Below are 16,596 nucleotides of genomic sequence, written 5' to 3' on the forward strand. Positions count from 1 at the left end.
CTTTTTTGCCCCCTTCTCCTGGAACACTGGACCAAAAATACTCCTGTTTCATCCCATGTAACAGCCCCTCATGTGTCCCACCCAGGTTGAGAGGTCAATCAGTTTAATTCTTCAAAGCTCTGCTGGGGCAACGCAGCCACATCATATTGCTTATGTAGAACAAGCAGGCCCAGTGTCTCTAAACATCTCAGTCCCCCTCTGGCCTCTCTTGGTTGTCCCCCTCACCTTTGCCTACTCTTTGTCCTGTCTTTCTCTGAGCGTTAGATTTGAGAGCCTCTCCTTCGACTTTTGAGCAACCATGTCATCTCAAGTTCTGAGTCATGCCCTGCTCCCTGCTGGTGCCTTTTAAAGGTGTATTCATTACAGACCCTAGAAGGTGTAATGGTTAAGGGTGAGGACTCTACACTTTGTCCAGAAGGATCCTTCACCGTAATCCCCTGCAGTGAGACACACAGGCTAACCTGGCTCCCTTGTTTGTTTCTTAGAGGCCAGTAACCCACATAGTAAAATCTGTCATTTACAGTGGATTCCTCCAGGTGTCCTTGAAAGATACATTCAAGTCTTGTGAGCTAAAATGGGGGAATCCCTGGGTGGCACAAATGGTTAAGGACTTGAGTACTAGCCTTTTTACAACTAGCCTGTTGGAATGTTAGTGATTCAGACTTACCCAGCGGGGCCTCAGGAAACAGGCCTGGCTGGTGATCTGCTTCTGAAAAGGTGACAGCCTTGAAAACCCTGTGGAGCAGTTATTCTGCACATGTGGGGTTGCCATGAGTCAGAATCAACTCGATGGCAACCAACAGCAACAAGCTAAAATGGAACAGATTTATTATTTCATATCTGGTTATTGCCATCCTGTCCCTGGAACAAAACCCTGGCCTGGGAGTTAGGCCTTGATCACTGTCATTCTTCCACAGATCAGCTGTACTGTTATCTTGTCTGTACCTCAGATTTGCCAGTGTGGGCAGTCAGGTGGGCTTTGTTCTCCTGCTTGGGAGATTAGTAGATTGCTTACTATTTCAAAGTGCAGTATTGTCACCCAGGTCAACTGTAGCATATTCATCTTCTCCACAGCAAACTGTATAGGACAGTACTGCCTGTCCCTGAAACCAGCTTGTCCTGGAGGATTAAAAGTGATGACTAAGTGGATGTCTCCGATCCTATGCAGCCCTCTTTCCAAGGGTTGTCATTCATGTGCTGTTGCACAGTGTGACATGACCCGTGTGGTGTGAAAGCTACTTGGCATTATTTTTATTCCATTTTTGGGTGGCTGATTTGATTGTTTTTGCTGTGCTGCTGGAATGCCTCTGTATTTTCCACCTCTTTTTAGCCATCTTCTGTCCGAGTGTGTTTAGATTTTTCTGTGTGATCCAGTGGTTTAGTCTGGTTTTTGGCCAGCTTTGTAACCTGACAATCCAAATGTCTAGAGACATTCTCAAGTACACATGTGTCTCTCTAAAACTAAACTGTGTATCTAAGAATACACAGCACTATCTTAAAAATTCTACTGCATTTGAGCATTAACTCTTATTTTACTGCCTGGGAACTTGGACGCACTGCTTTTTCTCAACCTTTGTAAAGTGCATAGGTACCTTCTTTTTTTCCCAGAGCAATGCAGGAGGAGGAAGAAAAGTCAAGTGTGTGGGGGTGTTGATGAATCAGTTGTACTGTGGGCTCTGGACAGTGAACTCTCCTGATACCTCCTGGGTAAACTCTGGAGGGAAGTCCCTCTCATTACTTGTGGTCCTTCCTCAATTTTGTGCTGAGTTACTCTTGAAAACTAGTGCACAAGCTGAGAAGTAGACCTACGTGTAAAAAGGAGGGCTCTATTCCAAAAATGTAAAACAAATGACAAATCCCTGATGATGCCTTCTCTGTTAGACACAATCACTGATTATGTATTTCCTGCGTATTCCTTAATTTGTTTCATTTCCTTCCCAGTTGAACACATCATTGACTCCATGGTAGTCTGTTTGTGGCTAAAGATCTGCTCTGTTTGACTTTTCTGGTGTTTCCATCTTTCTCTCTCTATTAAGTTTGGGGCTGATGCTAATTATTTATTGTCAGCGCTTTCATTTTTGCATGACTCGTTTTTATAAAATAAGGACAAATGGCCACTGAAATACACAGTGATTGAATAAGCAAACTGTCAAATGAAGATGGCAGCCAGACTGCTGATTAGTGGCCAGGCCCACCCACGATCACTGTTAAATGCTCATTTGTCAGTGATGTTTGACAGTGGGTTCAGACCCAGGAAGACTCTCTTTACGTGCTGTCATTGGAGAATTTCTGAGTACGCACCTATAAGTATATAATAAGTTACATATTTCTACTCCTGTACTAATGCAGTAGGTACATTATACAACCCAATATAGAAGTTTCTTCAAAAGGAGAATTCTTTTCTGCAGGCAAATATCTTGCTCATTCCTGGGGTACATACACCCTACTTCAGAGACCCTTAAGTTATTAGGGTAATTTAATAGTGCACGAGAGTGCAGATTTAAGAAAGCTGACATAGGAACAATATGGTTGAAATGCTACATTTTCTCAAGTTTGTCCCGTTTCCTTTGATAGTCTGTTTCTGCCAAATGTTGAGTTGTGACTGCCTTCCCCTCCCCCAGTTGACCCAATATATTATGAAGGAAATGAAAAAACAGAAACAAGAAGTCCCTAGGCAGTAGGACAAGGGAGTAACATTGATTGAGAGGCAGGAGAATATAGTGGAAAAGCATGGACTTAATACTACTGCCCTGGTTATGAATCTGCCAAGTATTTGCTATAGGACCTTGGGAAGTTAGTTTCTCTGAACTTCCCTCTTTTCCCTCCTAAGTAGGCTTGTGAAAATTAACTGAAGTTACGTTCATCTATATTAAGTGTTTAGAGCAGTGCTTGGTGCACAGCAGGAAGGTAGTAAGTGATGGCTGTTACAGTCATTGAATGTCAGGCCCTGTGCCAGGTGTCCCCATGTGAAATACCTTGTTCAGTCTTGACAATAACCCAGTGAGGTCTGGGTGTTTTATATGTGAGGAGATCAAGAAATGCAATTATCTTGGTCTGAACCGTACAGCTGGTATTCAAATTCAAATGTTAATGTGCATTTTTAATAACTTGGGGATCTGGTCTAGTAGGGCTGGGATGGGGCTCGAGGTTCCACATTTCAAAGAAGTTTCCAGATGATGGCGATGTTCTGTAGACTATAAGCAGTTCATAGGTCAGGGATGGCAGTTGGGTGTGAATGAGCCTAGAGGGTTAGTGCCTGTAGGGCTGTGCTGTGAGTGCCAGGTGGTCATAATCTTATTTAAGACACTTGGTCCCCTACAGCCCTCTGGTAATAGGGGTTTTTCCAGAGTGTGGATGTTACACAAACTCTGTCTCTGCAAAGGGGTTTCCTACATATTTCTGATACGTTCATTTGTCTGAATTGGCAAGTTAGCAGTGCTTATCCTTGTGGCTTCCTTGTTTGTCTTTTCCTCTCCTTAGTGATGTACCCCCATGCTTCATCACCAGCACTCAGACATGGATTAGTTCACAATAAGGTGTAAATGATATGGGACGTTCCTCTTAGGAGAACTGGTGTCTAACTGAAATTGAGTTGTGGAACTTAAGGATCAGGCCCATCTCAGCTGTGGTGTGGAGTTGGGGGAAATGTTTTGGGATACCTACCTGGTACCTCTGAAGTAACCAAGGCAATGGCTAGCCTTGCCCACATCAGGAGGGCTTCTGCTTTAGGAGGCCTTTTCAGTGGTGGACAAGGTAGAAGGAGAAATGTAGTTATTTCAACCCTATCTAGCACTGGCTAATAACTGTTGTTATGTGCCCCGCTTAGGTAGAACTTCAGATTCCTTCTTCGGCATTCCCACCATCCTGTTTTTAATCATCCCATTGACTAGTCTTGAATGGACTTTGGCTCTGATAATGTCACCTGAAGTTTCTCTGTCCACACAGTCCTTGCTGATTGTTCATGAGCTCTAAATAACAACTTTGTTGCTGTTGGGAAGCGCTGATATTTAAAGGAACTGTCTTTTCTTTCCCTTTTCCTTCTTCCTTCTCCCTCCCTCCCTATTTTTTCTTTCCTTTTCCTTTCCTTCTGTTATATATTCCCACAATAGTTTTATCTGCTGATATGTGTTGGTTTAATTTGGTTTTCTAAGCATGCACACCTGCCTTGCTACGTGTCCATTTTTTCTCTTCCCATTTATCATAGACCAAGAATTTTTCTTTTTTTTAAGATTAATTTTTTTCCATGAAATGTGAAATTTCCGCTTTGGTGAAATAAATTCCCATTTTGAACATTCAGCATACAGTTTGAATATTTATTTACTTGCTAAGCTAGTACAGGGGTTTGTTGCAAAAGCAACCTAACAGCAAGATGAGAGCCGCTAAGATTGGGAGGAAAATGAAGAGGTGGGGTCAGCCTTGGGGATGATCACTTGTCTGCCGGGGCCTCTGAAAAGAAAGAGGTCAAGTCAAAATTCTCTCATCCTGCCAGTGGCCCCAAAGATGGTTTTTCTTCCACAACGACAATGTTGGAGGTGACGTGTTGTAATGGGGGGTTGGGGTGGGGGCATTGGCCTTGGAGTTGGAAGATTCCAGGGATTTGAGTTTGTACTGTGACTGGGCAAGGCAGCTAATAGCTCTGAGTTGGTTTCCTTATCTGCCTAGCTCATGTGGCAGTATGATGGTGGGCAAGGCCATGTTGGTGAGGAAGTGCTTTGCATATTGTAGAATGCACTTCCAGAGTTAGGTGTTTCTGCCTCTTGAATCAGGAAGAAGTTGAGTGATTTCTTCAGGCAAAAGGGGATTCAGAACAAAACAGACCTTTGCTTGGCTGTGGAGCCTTGTCTGAATGTTGTTGGCTCTAATTCCTCTTTTTGTGAAAGTTACGCAGTAAAGATACTTTCACACCAAATAACTTCTCCTCTCACAGTGGGTGTTAGCTCCATTTTACAGTTAAGGAAATTGGGGTTCAAGTGGGGCCCCAAAGTTAGTTGATGTACTAGTTCTTAGAACACAGTGCCCTTTGAATATGGAGACTCTGCTTAGCCTTCTCCTGAAAAAAAAACCCAAAAACGAAACCCCTTGCCGTCAAGTCAGTTCCAACTCTTAGTGACCCTATAGGACAAAGTAGAGCTGCCTCATATGGTTTCCGAGGAGTGCGTGGTGGATTCGGACTGCCGACCTTTTGGTTACAGCCATAGCTCTTAACCACTACACCACCAGGGTTTCCCTGAGCCACTCACAAATGACCAGTCCAACCCCCTCCTCCTGCAGTCATTGGGAAAGAGGAAATTGAAGCTCTGTTTGTGAGGCAGAGGTGGGGGAAGAACACTGCAATAGGCTCACATTTGGGATGCCACAGAAACTCTGAATTGGCCTCACCCAGGCAAGGGCTTACCTTTGGCCTCTTCCCAGAGGATGTCCTGAAGGAACTTCCCCAGGGCCCGGCCGTGCTGCTGGTACTGAGCCCCTGACAACTTGATCCCAACGTCAAAGGGGGCGTTGAACTAGGAGGTGGGGCAAGGAGAATGCAGTAGGCATCAGAGCTCACAGAGCCTACCCCTGCCCCCAAAATACACCACTATCCCAAAGGAGGCTCTGGACTCCCAGGCTTTCACTCACGAGGGTAGAGAGGGAATGGCCTTTGGTCCCTGGCAGGTACCATGGAGGGACATCCCTGCCTTCTTAGGCCCAGGTCTCACTTCCCCTCTCACATTCTTTAGGACACTTTATAGTCTCCTTCCGTCTATCTTATTGTCAGCCTCTAAGGAGGTTACTAATAAAAGTTTTGGGCTTCCCTAGATCAACCCCCCTTCCCACCTTGCAATTCTGGAAGACAGAAGATTGACTCGCCAATGGTGGAATTTTAGGCTCTGGCAGGGAGATTTGGGGGCGGGTGGGGAGGGGGACGGTGGTCATTAGGTCTACTCAATGTATATTGCACTAGCCTGCGTGATGGTCGCTACCCCTTCCTCTTCCCTTTCCCGTCTCCTTTCTCCTTTATTTTTCCTCTTCTCTTTCTCCTTTCCCAGATGTTCTTCCTCTCATATATGCAGGCCTTTCTCGGGTCTGTGAGCAGACAGGAAGCTGACATTTGCCTAGAAAGGTGCTCTAATCCAACTCCTTTTTGTGCCTGTGTTTCTTCCCTTCTGTAGGGAGAATGTCCCATTTTTCCTATTTTCTAGACATTCAGGGAGATGACTGGGTAAATGGAAAAGAGCTCTATTTGCAGTCACATCACAAATTTTCTCCTTTTTATGAGTAGCTAGCTCAGTACCTGACACATGCTGGTCACTGAGATGTTTGAATCAATCAAAGGAGTCGTTTTTGTGCTGGAAGGGAGCCCTAGGTCATCTGCTTTGTCTGTCCCCTACCCTCAAGGTAGGGGGTCTTATCCCCATTTTCAGATAAAGTTGCAGAGGCCCAGAGAGGTTAAATGTCTTGCTCAAGGCCACAGAGGGAGTTAGTGGCCAAGGACTAGAATGCAGGGCTCAAATCCACCCAGCCCTGAAGCCCCTCATCATCCATTGCTGTTAACGAAGCCCAGTGCGGAGCCCTGACTCTGTGCCAAGCCTGTGCTAAGCATGCAGTGCCATTGTTGTACTGAACTCTCAGCACCCCCTTATGAAGCAGTTACTGGTACTATTCCTACATTACAGTTGAGGAAACAGGCTCAGAGAAGTTATTCAAACAGCAAATAGCTATTTGGCTACTCCCTTTTGAAAATGTACTACACCCTGCCTCCAACCCCCTAGTTCCTGCATGGTGCAAATGGTGCTGCTAACCGAAAGGTTGAAAGTTCAAGTCCACCCAGAGGTGCCTCGGAAAAAGGCCTGGTGATCTACTTCTGAAAGATCAGCCATTGAAAACCCTATAGAGCACAGTTCTACTCTGACACACATGGGGTCTCTATGAATTGGAGTCCACTTGACAGCAACTGTCCCCACCACCACACACATGCACTTATCTTGTCTGTGAACATGGGGTGGATGAGGAATGATATGATTGATTTTTTGTTCCCCCTCTTCAGTAAATATTCCTTTTTCTTCTTCTACCCCATGGTCAGATCACCTGAACAGATTTCTTGGGAACCACCATGAACTCTGATCTGGGAAACTGTGGGTTGGTCCAGCTTCAGTAGGGGCAGTTGGGTGGCATGGAGATTGTTGGTCGGGAGGTCTGCTTCATGTGAGTTGAGAAACCTCCTTCTCTCGTGCCCTCAGTGTCCCATCTTTTTTGGGGGAGGGGGGAGTGGGTAGGACTTGGTCCCAAAGTCTTCTAGCTCAGAAACTCGATTTTAGGAAAACTGTCGGGGGTGGGGAGGAGGAGGGAGAACAGGAAGGGTTGAACTCTGGCACGGGAGGGGCTTTGGTAGCTGAGCATAGCCCAAGCTCTGATGTTGCAGCCCCCACACCTCCCAGACACTTCAGACTTCTGGTTCTAGTCCTGCCAATGTGGACTGTTTCTCCTAAGGCCAGCTTTCACGGAAACTGGAAACTTCAAGTAATCCCAGCGCTGCCTTGAGTCACCAGCCACCAAAACCTCTTCCCCATCTGGGCTAACTGTGAGCCACTCTGTCGGGGTGACTGCCAGCCTGGCTGAAGCCGGCATTCTCACCTGGAAAGCATCTGGGTTTTACCTTAGGGATTTTTTGACCATTCAAATGCGGACCTAGTGGGTTGAGGTCTCACTCTTCGTGAGGAGAAAGGGTCTGAGAACGTCTCTAGGTTCTGGCAAGGATCAGAGAGCAGGGCTTTGGGGACCTTGCGGTGGGTGCATATCCTTGATGGGAGAAGAGGGCAGTGAGTAGGTAGAGGGAGCTCAAAGTAGGGCATGCTTCAGCATTTTCCGAGGCCACTGTGCACCCTCTGTTCTCCAGGCCAGTGAGGAGGAAGAGTGGTCTTGGGGGCTGGAGTTGGCCCTGACTGAGTCCCATCTTGGCCACTCACTAGCTGTTGTACTTCAGGCAAGTAAGCCCCCTCTCTGAGCTCCAGTCCTTGTCTATGAATGGGGATAATAATATCAGCCCTACTTGCCTCACAGCTATTGTAAAGAGTAAATGATACATAAAGAATATGGGTAAACAGTTTGTAAATTAAATCACTCTACATAGGCACAGCAGTATAATAATTGCCATTACTAAGTACTACCTCAGGGAAATTCCGGTTTTGCCACAAAGAGGTGTCATCACCTAAATGCTTGTAAAGAAACATTCCCTGAACCACATCCAACCTTTCAGGAAGGTTACATAGACAACCTCTAAAATCCTTTTACTCCCCCCATCTCCCAATCCTTGAGCCATTTCTAAACTTTTCCCTTGCTCCACATAAGGTTTGTTAGAGCAAAAATAAACCTAGAGAAGACTGGATTTGCCCCCTCCTCGTCTACAGGTGAGGTTCAGTGAGTGCTGGCAGCCAGCTCACCTGCCCAGGGTTCTGTCTCAAACCACTCCACCCCCAAGTTAAGGCCTTAGATCCCACTGATTAAAACAAAGTTTTTCGGGGTGGGGGTGGGGGGAGAAACATCTTTAGTCTGTGACCAGCTGTTAGTTCCTTGCATGTCCATCTCTTGAACCATATTTGCTGTCTGCCCTGGAGTCTGCCAAACTCCCTCTCTTCTCTGCCTGAGGATCCTTGAACATCCCCATTCCCTTGTAGCAAAGTTACTTCTAGTACATTCCCATTGTGTGATAGCAAAGTTCTAGTACATTCCCATTGTGTGATAGCAGAGTTACTTGTATACATTTTGTCTCTTAATGGACAAAGACCGCACAGAGCCCAGTGCAGAGCTGAATTAAATTTTAGTGCTATTTTCTATTCTTGAGTAGCTTTTAAATGGGTCCCTGTTTACAGCCATTTCTCCCTGCCTTCTTCCTCCACACACACACCCCACCCCGACCCCCGCCACAAAAGCACAAAACTGCAGAGGTACTGACCCGGATTTCCAGCTCATCCTCTGTTCCTTCTGCCTGACTTCCATCTTCTGGGTGGAGCCAGCCTTCTGTCGCTCGGGGCTGCAGTTTGGCAGGTGGTTTCTTGGACTCCTTTCTCTGCTAGAAAGAGATGTTCTATTTAGGGCCCTAAGTAAGCCCCCATAGCCTTCCATAAGCAGAGTGATGGGCCTAGGGTCAGACCCACAGTTCTCCTTTGTGCTCTGGGAGAAGGCTAAAGCCCAGAGAGGCTGAGCCACTGCCCCAGGTCACACAGCTGGTTGCTAAGTGGCAGGGCTGGAACAAGATACTATTTTGTGGGGAAAGGAGGGGAGAGGGTTTCTTACCTGGACTTTCTGGTGTTTGGGGCTCAGGAAGCTGGATCCTGCCATGGCCAAGTCTACCCAGAGCACACTGAGGAGCAGCAGGCTGCAGATGGTCCCCGTGGAGAGCATGGCCTCAGCTAGGTAGGGGACTGAGGGACCTGGGGAGAGACGGACTCCAGGCAGCACACCCTCTGCTTACCCCATGCACCTCAGAATTCATTCAGGTAGGAGCCCAGCAGACTGAGAGGGGACTTTACGACCTGGAACTACTGAGTAGAAAGCACTCCCCACCCTGAGAAAGGGCTTCCTCTCCCCACCTTCCCAGGGTAGGAGAGAATCGAAGGGTATGTGTTCTATCTTTCCCAAGCCTGTTGGCGGCAGAATGTTTGGCAGTGGGAATTGACATGGTCACCTCAGTGTTGTTTGTCCCAGGTCCTGAGAACTTGTGCCAACTGAAGCTGAACAAGCAAGGTTGCTGGGGGACATAGCAGGGAATGGGGTGCAAGGGGTGGGGAGGTTGAGGTTATTCCTAAACTAAGCTTTGTCTCTGAGCAGCCAGACTGACCCAAGTTGTCCAAATTCCTCTTAGTTTAGATGGACCTCCTGAGGCTCAGAGAAGTTGAACCCATGACCAGCAGTCACAAAGTAATTTAAACCTGTAAACCAGGGCTTCCAACCTGTTTGGTCCAGTTCTACCCTGCTGAGAATTTGCATTTCTAACATGTTATCCATAAGAATCGCTTGGGGAGGTTAGAAGCCCTGCTGTAAATAAACACCAAGAGCCAGAGAGAACTTACCTGGGATTCCTGGCAGAGGTGGTGCCTGGTAACGGTGTGCTCCTTATATAGGAAGCCCAGTGTTTGTGCTAAACAAGCAGCCCCATCTCAGCCATCTGTGGGGGCTGATTTACATTCCTTGGGAACTACAAATGCTCACATACTCTGGATAGAAATCAACAATGGAGGTCAAAATGCCCTGAGAGATTGCTGGGTTGCCTTGGGGTGGCGAGCCTGCCCTAGCTGTCACTGGAAAACAGGGTAGAGAGGGCCACCAGGGCTGGCTTAGATGGGAAGGAGGAGAGTATGGCTCTGGGGTCTGGTCCTGGTTTTACTGCTGAGTGGCCTTCGCTAAGACTTTCCCCTTTCTGGAACTCCCTTTTTCCCTTGATAAAATGAGGTTACAGCCATTAAGACATCTCCCAAGACTTAAAGAGCACACACTACAGGGGAAGTCAGCACAACTGGACTAAACCAAAGCTAAGAAGTTTCCTGAACACAGTCAAACACTTTGAGGGACAGAATAGCAGGGGTAGGGGTCTGGGGACCATGCTTTCAGGAGACATCTAGGTCAATTGTCGTAACAAAGCTTATTAAGAAAATGTTCTGCATTCTACTTTGGTGAGTGGCATCTGGGGTCTTAAAAGCTCACAAGCGCCCATCTAAGATCCATCAATTGGTCCCAACCACCTGGAGTAAAGGAGAATGAAGAACACCAAAGACACAAGGAAAGTATTTGCCCTAGAGACAGAAAGGGTCACATAAACCACAGACTTCATCAGCCTGAGATCAGAAGAACTAGATGGTGCCCAGCTACCACCAATGACCGCCCTGACAGGGAACACAACAGAGAGTCCTGGATGGAGCAGGAGAAAGGTGGGGTACAGAACTCAAATTCTAGTAAGAAGACCAGACTTAACGGTCTGACCGAGACTGGAGGAGCCTCGGAAAGCATGGCCCCTGGATTCTCTATCAGCCCAGAACTAAAATAATTTCTGAGTCCAACTCTTCAGACAGGGATTGAACTGGACTGTGGGACATAAAGTGATACTTGTAAGGAGTGTGCCTTTTAGCTCAAGCAGATACAAGAGACTAAACTGGCAGCTTCTGTCCAGAGGTGAGATGGGAAGGTAGAGAGGGTTAGGAGCTGGTGAATGGACATGGGGAATCAGGGGTGGAAAGGAGGAGTGTGCTGTCACAGTATGGGGAGAGCAATTAGGGTCACATAACAATGTATGTATAAATATTTGTATGGGAAAAAAAAAAAAAAAAGATCTCCAAGACATTTTTAGTCCCAACACTCCTTAATTCTCTGTCGGCCAACGCTGGTCTAGCTTCCACAGACCTCTTGAGCACCTACTCTGAGCCAGGTGCTTGTGCCAAGTGCTTGCATGCTCATGTAATTTTCACATCACCCCAATGAGGCAAGATGAGAAACAGTGCTGGAGGAGTGGGGGCACATGCTCTTAACCATGCTGTGCCAGGTTTGGGATACTCCCAAACAGTGGCTAAGCTCCAGTCATTTCTTCTGGGTGGTGCCTGATGACTCTGTTCTTGACTTTAACATGCCAGCTTGCCTCACCTTCCCCAGCCAGGTTTTCGCCCCTGTTTAACGGGTGCCTGTTCTGAGAGGGAAACAGGTCTGGCCTGGCATTGTTCCCCATTAATTAACTGGCTTTAGGCAAGTTACTAACGATCTTTGCTTCAGGGCCTGCTTCACGGAATTGCTTTGAGGATTAATTGAGGTGATGGGCATGAAAGCCCTTTATAACCCACAGAGTGCCATGCAGATGACAACTATCTTTTTACCACATCTGCAGGGCTGGCAAGCATGTGCTGCTCCAGGTTACTACAGATGAAAAGTTAATTAGCATTATGGGGGAACTACTTACCTGGCGGGAGTGCCTTATCTAATTGGATGCCCAGACCGTGGCTCCCAAGGGCCACAGGAGTTGACTCCACAGAAGTTCTGGGAGTTCAGAGGAGGACCACACTTCAGGCAGGGGCTTGGGGCGGGGGATGTTAGGAAAGGCTTCTTGAAGGAGGCATATGGTGGCATTGGAGCAGGGCTTTGAAGGGAAGGCATTGCTGCGAACAGAGTGGCATGAGCAAAAGGTGAAGAGGAGGCGTGGAGGTAGTGTCTTTGGGGCATCTGTGAGGAGGCCGGGTGGCTTGAGAGGAGTGGGAACAGGGGTGTTGTAGCAGTGGGCTAGAGGGTTGTTTACAGTCAGGTTATGGATAGCCTTGCAAGCTGCCAGCCCGTGGAGTTGTTCTTTATTTACAGGAGGGAGGCCACTGCCAATTCTCCAGCAGAGGAGTGACACGGACATAGACTAATGAAAGAATTCAAACGACCTGGGAGGCTGAGCTGAACCCTTTGTTTCACTGCAACAAAAACTAATCCCAAAAGGGCCCCACTTTTTCCAAACCCATACAGCCCATCAGTGGCAATGCCAGGTTTCCTGACTCTTAGTACAGTGATCTCTGATAGACCACACTGCGACCACAATAAACACGGTGCCTTAGGAAAACCAATCTGCCCTAAGCAGGAAGGAATTGGAGCAGGGGAACCAGTTAGGAGGCTATTGAGGCAGTAGAAGAGCTGATGGCCAAATGACCACCCTGACTTAAAGATCGACTTCAGGGTAGATCGGACTCTTGTCAAAATTCTAGGAACAGTGGAGGCATAGGCTGTGCTGGACTGAGCCCTTAAGTGCAATGTGGGGGACTAAGTACCTTCTTCAACAAAAACAGCTCATCCACCAGCCTGTTGTGGTGGCTAAACTCCCACCTTTAGTCCCATCAGAGTGTAAGCATGTCACCAGGAGGCCTTTATAGCCCTTGTTGCCCACCTGAGCTTGGACCTCTTTCAGCCCCGGAACCCAGAGGGGCAAAAGGTGGAAAAGTGTGGAGAGAAATCTGGAGTCCCAGAGAAGAGTTGCAGCTTTTTCACAGTTCCATTGCACCCCCAACCTCCTTGCAAAAAACAAAACAAACAAACAAAAAAAAACACAACAACCCAGCTATGGTGACCAGGCACCTACCACGACATGAAGCCTCTGCTTATCCCTGACCCTGGAGGGCCCAGGAGGCAGGAGCTACCAGTGTTGATCTTAGATAACACCTCCAGCAAGTAAATACTCACTGCTCACTGTTATCTTTGGGGAACAGAAAGATGGCCTACAAGTTGGAAACCACCCTAACCACATACCACGGAGTCTAGGCTGGTTGAGAGAGGAAGGAAGGTCTGATGGGTGAACAAACCACCGAGGTAGGAAGAAGAGGCAGAAGGCACCCAGCCCTCCCTGCCTTGTAAGACACACAGAAAGTACCTCGCTGCCCACTCCAGTGGTAGAAGTGGGGGTGGACATGGGTTAGGAAAGGACTGGAGTATGGCTTATTTGCCCATCCATTGCTTTCAAGCCTAGATAATAACCAAGGCCAGTTTGGAACTCCGTGAGGGTGGGGATGCACGGGCTGTTCTGTCACCTTCTCAGAATTGAGTAGATGCTTAGTGAGTAAGTTTCTTCTTGATTGCTTGTTGGTTGGGTGACTTCCTTCCACCGCTGGTCCCTGAAAGGCCTGCCTTACTGAATGGATAAGAATGAGTCATCATTACTTAATCAATTGCTTATATGTAAAGTGTGCCTGAGAACAACTTATTATCTTTAGTGGTTATACACTTTCCACGGTAATTTCATTTGTACTGGTAATGTAGTTGGTTTAGCAGGCACTTTTTCCCATCAGTTTGGCTAAACCTTTGTTTGAATGAGGCAGATTCTGGGGTTATAGAAAGAGGTTTTATTCCTTGAGGAAGAGCTTTTCAGTGGAATTTCTTTTTTCTCCTGGTTCTGGCTGCCAACACTTGTAGACCAGCATTGTCCAACAGAAAAATAATGCTAGCCACAAATAAGAGCTGCGTTGTAGTTTTAGGTTTTCTAGTGGCCACATTAAAAACGCAAAAAGAAACAGATGAAATCAATTTTAATAATATATTAATTGAGCCTGACATATCCAAAATATTATCAGTTCAATATATAATCAATATAAAAGTCATTAATGGAATATTTGACTTTTTTTTTTTTTCATACTAAATCCTCAAAATCCAGGGTGTATTCTACTCTTACAGCACATCTCAGTTTGGACAAGCCGCAGGTCAAGTGCTCAGCAGCTACAGGTGGCTGGTGGCTACTGTGCTGGAGAGTGTAGTTCTAGATAACCATGGATGTCACTCTTGGCCATTGCTGTCTCTCCTCTGTCCAAGCCAAGCCTCTTCCACTGGGCGCCCTCTGATCCTGCTGGTCTCTTGGCATCCTAGGCCATCACCTTAACCGTTTGCCTCTTTTCTGTTTTCAGTCTCTTTCTTTTCAGCATGCCCAGGTTGCTAATCCTGGAGAAGTCCATTTTACACTAATCCCTCCTTACCCTCAAGCTACCACCTCCAAGGCTGGTTTCCTTTCCCTTTGCCTGTCTCTACTTCCTTACCGAGCGTGTCCTGACCCTTCAGAGCTCTAGAGCTCGACTCCTACCTCCACCACTGCGCTGAAACTGTTCGCACACAGTTGCTGGTAATAGAGCCATGGGACCTTAGGGTTGGGTGATGCCTTTAAGGCCATCTGATCCCAATCACCAGACACAGACCTGTGCTGGCCTGCATTAGATTCATGGGGAGAGCTTGTAAGAATGCAGATTTGTTAGGCTTCATCCTCCGACTCTGATCTATTAGGTATGGGGTGGTGGCCCCAGAATCTATTATTTTAACAAGTAATCCTAGCTGATTTTTTTTCCGATTATAAAATAATGTTTGCTTCCAGCAGAAAATTTAGACATATGGAGGACAAACACTTTGTCTCTGTGTATATATGTCGTTGTTAGGTGCTTTCGAGTTGATCCTGACTCATAGCGACCCCATGTGACAGAGTAAAACTGCCCGATAGGGTTTCCTAGGCTGTAATCTTTATGGGAGCAGATAGCCAGGTATATTCTCCTGTAGAGCTGCTGGGTGGGTTGGAATCACCAGTCTACTGGTTAGCAGCCAAGTGCACAAACATTGTACCACTGGGGCTTCTTTTATTTTTTTATTCTGGAAAATTTCAAACATACAAAAAAAAGTAGAATAATATAGTGAGTCTCCAAGTGTTCATCACCAGCTTCAACATTAACATCTTGTTTCATCCATCTTTCCCCTACACCATTTTCTTTTTCTGGAGTATTTTTAAAGCAAATCTCAGCAATTATATAATTTCATCCTCACAAATTTCATATGTATCTTTAACACGTAAAATACCTACAGTTGGTTTGAATCAGGATCAAAACAAAGTCCATGTTTGGCCGCTGTGTCTCTGAAGTCTCTTATAGTCTCTAACAGTTCCCTCTATCTCTTCCTCCTCTCTTTCATCCCAAATCATTTATGTTTAAAAAAAAAACCAAACAAACCAAAAAACAGATGATTTGTCCTGTAGTTTCCCACATTCTGGATTTTGTTGATTGCTTCTTGCGGTATTGTTTAACTTGTTCCTCTCTCCCCAGTGCTTTCTGTAAACTGGTAGTTAGAGCTAGAAACTTCAATTCAGATTCAACGACTTTTTTCCTTTTTTTCTTCTTTGGGGCAAAGATACTTCATTGTTGGTACTGTATATTCCTGCTTCATCACATTATAGGGCATATGATGTCTTGTTGTTCAACTTTTTACTCAGCTATGGGTTCAAGTGTTGCCACATGATCCATTCATTTTAAAGTTCCCCACTAACCTTTCACTTAGTGGATTTATCTGTCATGGATGACTGGTCTCTATATCCATTATTTATCAGGGATTACAAACGGTGATTTTCTAATTCTGTTGTTCCTTTCTATATTTATTAGCATTTCCTCCTCAGCAATTATTTTATTACCTTGATATACAGTTTTACTGGACAGGCAAGATAAAGACTTGCTTTTTTTCTATTTATTTACTAATGTTCAAAATAAAGTTGCTGTCCTAGCAACATCCAAAGTTTTTTATTTATTTATTTTTCTCCTATCATGAATTTATGGATTTTTTTTCAGGTTTAATTTCACTCTTTAAAACAATTTTTCCCACAGTTTGAAACATAATTTATAGCTTAACATTTATACTGTTAATCTCTATGATTTAATATTTTCTATTTTAAGAAAATATTCTGGAATCAAAAACTTTCCACAGGAATGTTCAGGATGGAGGGAGCTTTAAAAGTGCAAAATAAACCCTCTGTTTCAGAAAAATGGAAAGTTGGAGGAATAACCTATGAAGAGATTATTTTTGAGCAATTTAATTTACGTCTGAGTTTGTCACGGAAGCCCTGCTCTGGGTATTTTCTGTTTCTCCCTTTATTAAGAGGATTCCCACCCCTGACTTCTGACAAGCTGAGAAGTAGAGTTCTGAGGAACAGGTAAAAGAGGACACACATACTCCAGCAGCTACCCAGCTCCAAATTAGTTGAACATAAAGATTTTTGTATGTGATGTGTTTCAATCATAGTTGTTATTCTTTTCCATGCTTCCATATTCAACCATATTCCTGTATGCTTTTGACAAGACCTCACATTTTTTA

The 16,596-nt window shown here is 45.7% G+C and overlaps 1 protein-coding gene across 1 annotated transcript; it reads right to left on the minus strand.

Moving 5' to 3' along the window:
* Positions 1–4,347: 4,347 nt before the first annotated feature.
* On the minus strand, positions 4,348–13,992 carry GHRL (ghrelin and obestatin prepropeptide). The gene is made up of 6 exons (XM_004368324.2): positions 13,073–13,992; positions 10,050–10,193; positions 9,274–9,410; positions 8,933–9,049; positions 5,396–5,504; positions 4,348–4,446 (listed from the first exon to the last, which is right to left on the minus strand). The coding sequence occupies exons 3-6, from the start codon at positions 9,379–9,381 to the stop codon at positions 4,427–4,429; spliced, it is 354 nt and encodes a 117-aa protein (XP_004368381.1). The 5' UTR covers positions 9,382–9,410; positions 10,050–10,193; positions 13,073–13,992; the 3' UTR covers positions 4,348–4,426.
* Between the last annotated feature and the right edge of the window lie 2,604 nt (positions 13,993–16,596).

The sequence above is a fragment of the Trichechus manatus genome, unplaced genomic scaffold, assembly GCF_000243295.1.
Source record: "Trichechus manatus latirostris isolate Lorelei unplaced genomic scaffold, TriManLat1.0 scaffold00001, whole genome shotgun sequence".
Taxonomy (NCBI): Eukaryota; Metazoa; Chordata; class Mammalia; order Sirenia; family Trichechidae; genus Trichechus; species Trichechus manatus.

Excerpts from the sequence above, each read along its gene's own strand:
- GHRL (XM_004368324.2), bottom strand. The coding sequence starts at position 9,381 with ATGCTCTCCACGGGGACCATCTGCAGCCTGCTGCTCCTCAGTGTGCTC. Across the intron at positions 9,050-9,273 it reads CCAAACACCAGAAAGTCCAG|CAGAGAAAGGAGTCCAAGAA; the intron begins GTAAGAAACCCT and ends ATCTCTTTCTAG. Across the intron at positions 4,447-5,395 it reads CCTCTGGGAAGAGGCCAAAG|AGGCCCCGGCAGACAAGTGA; the intron begins GTAAGCCCTTGC and ends CTTTCTTTTCAG.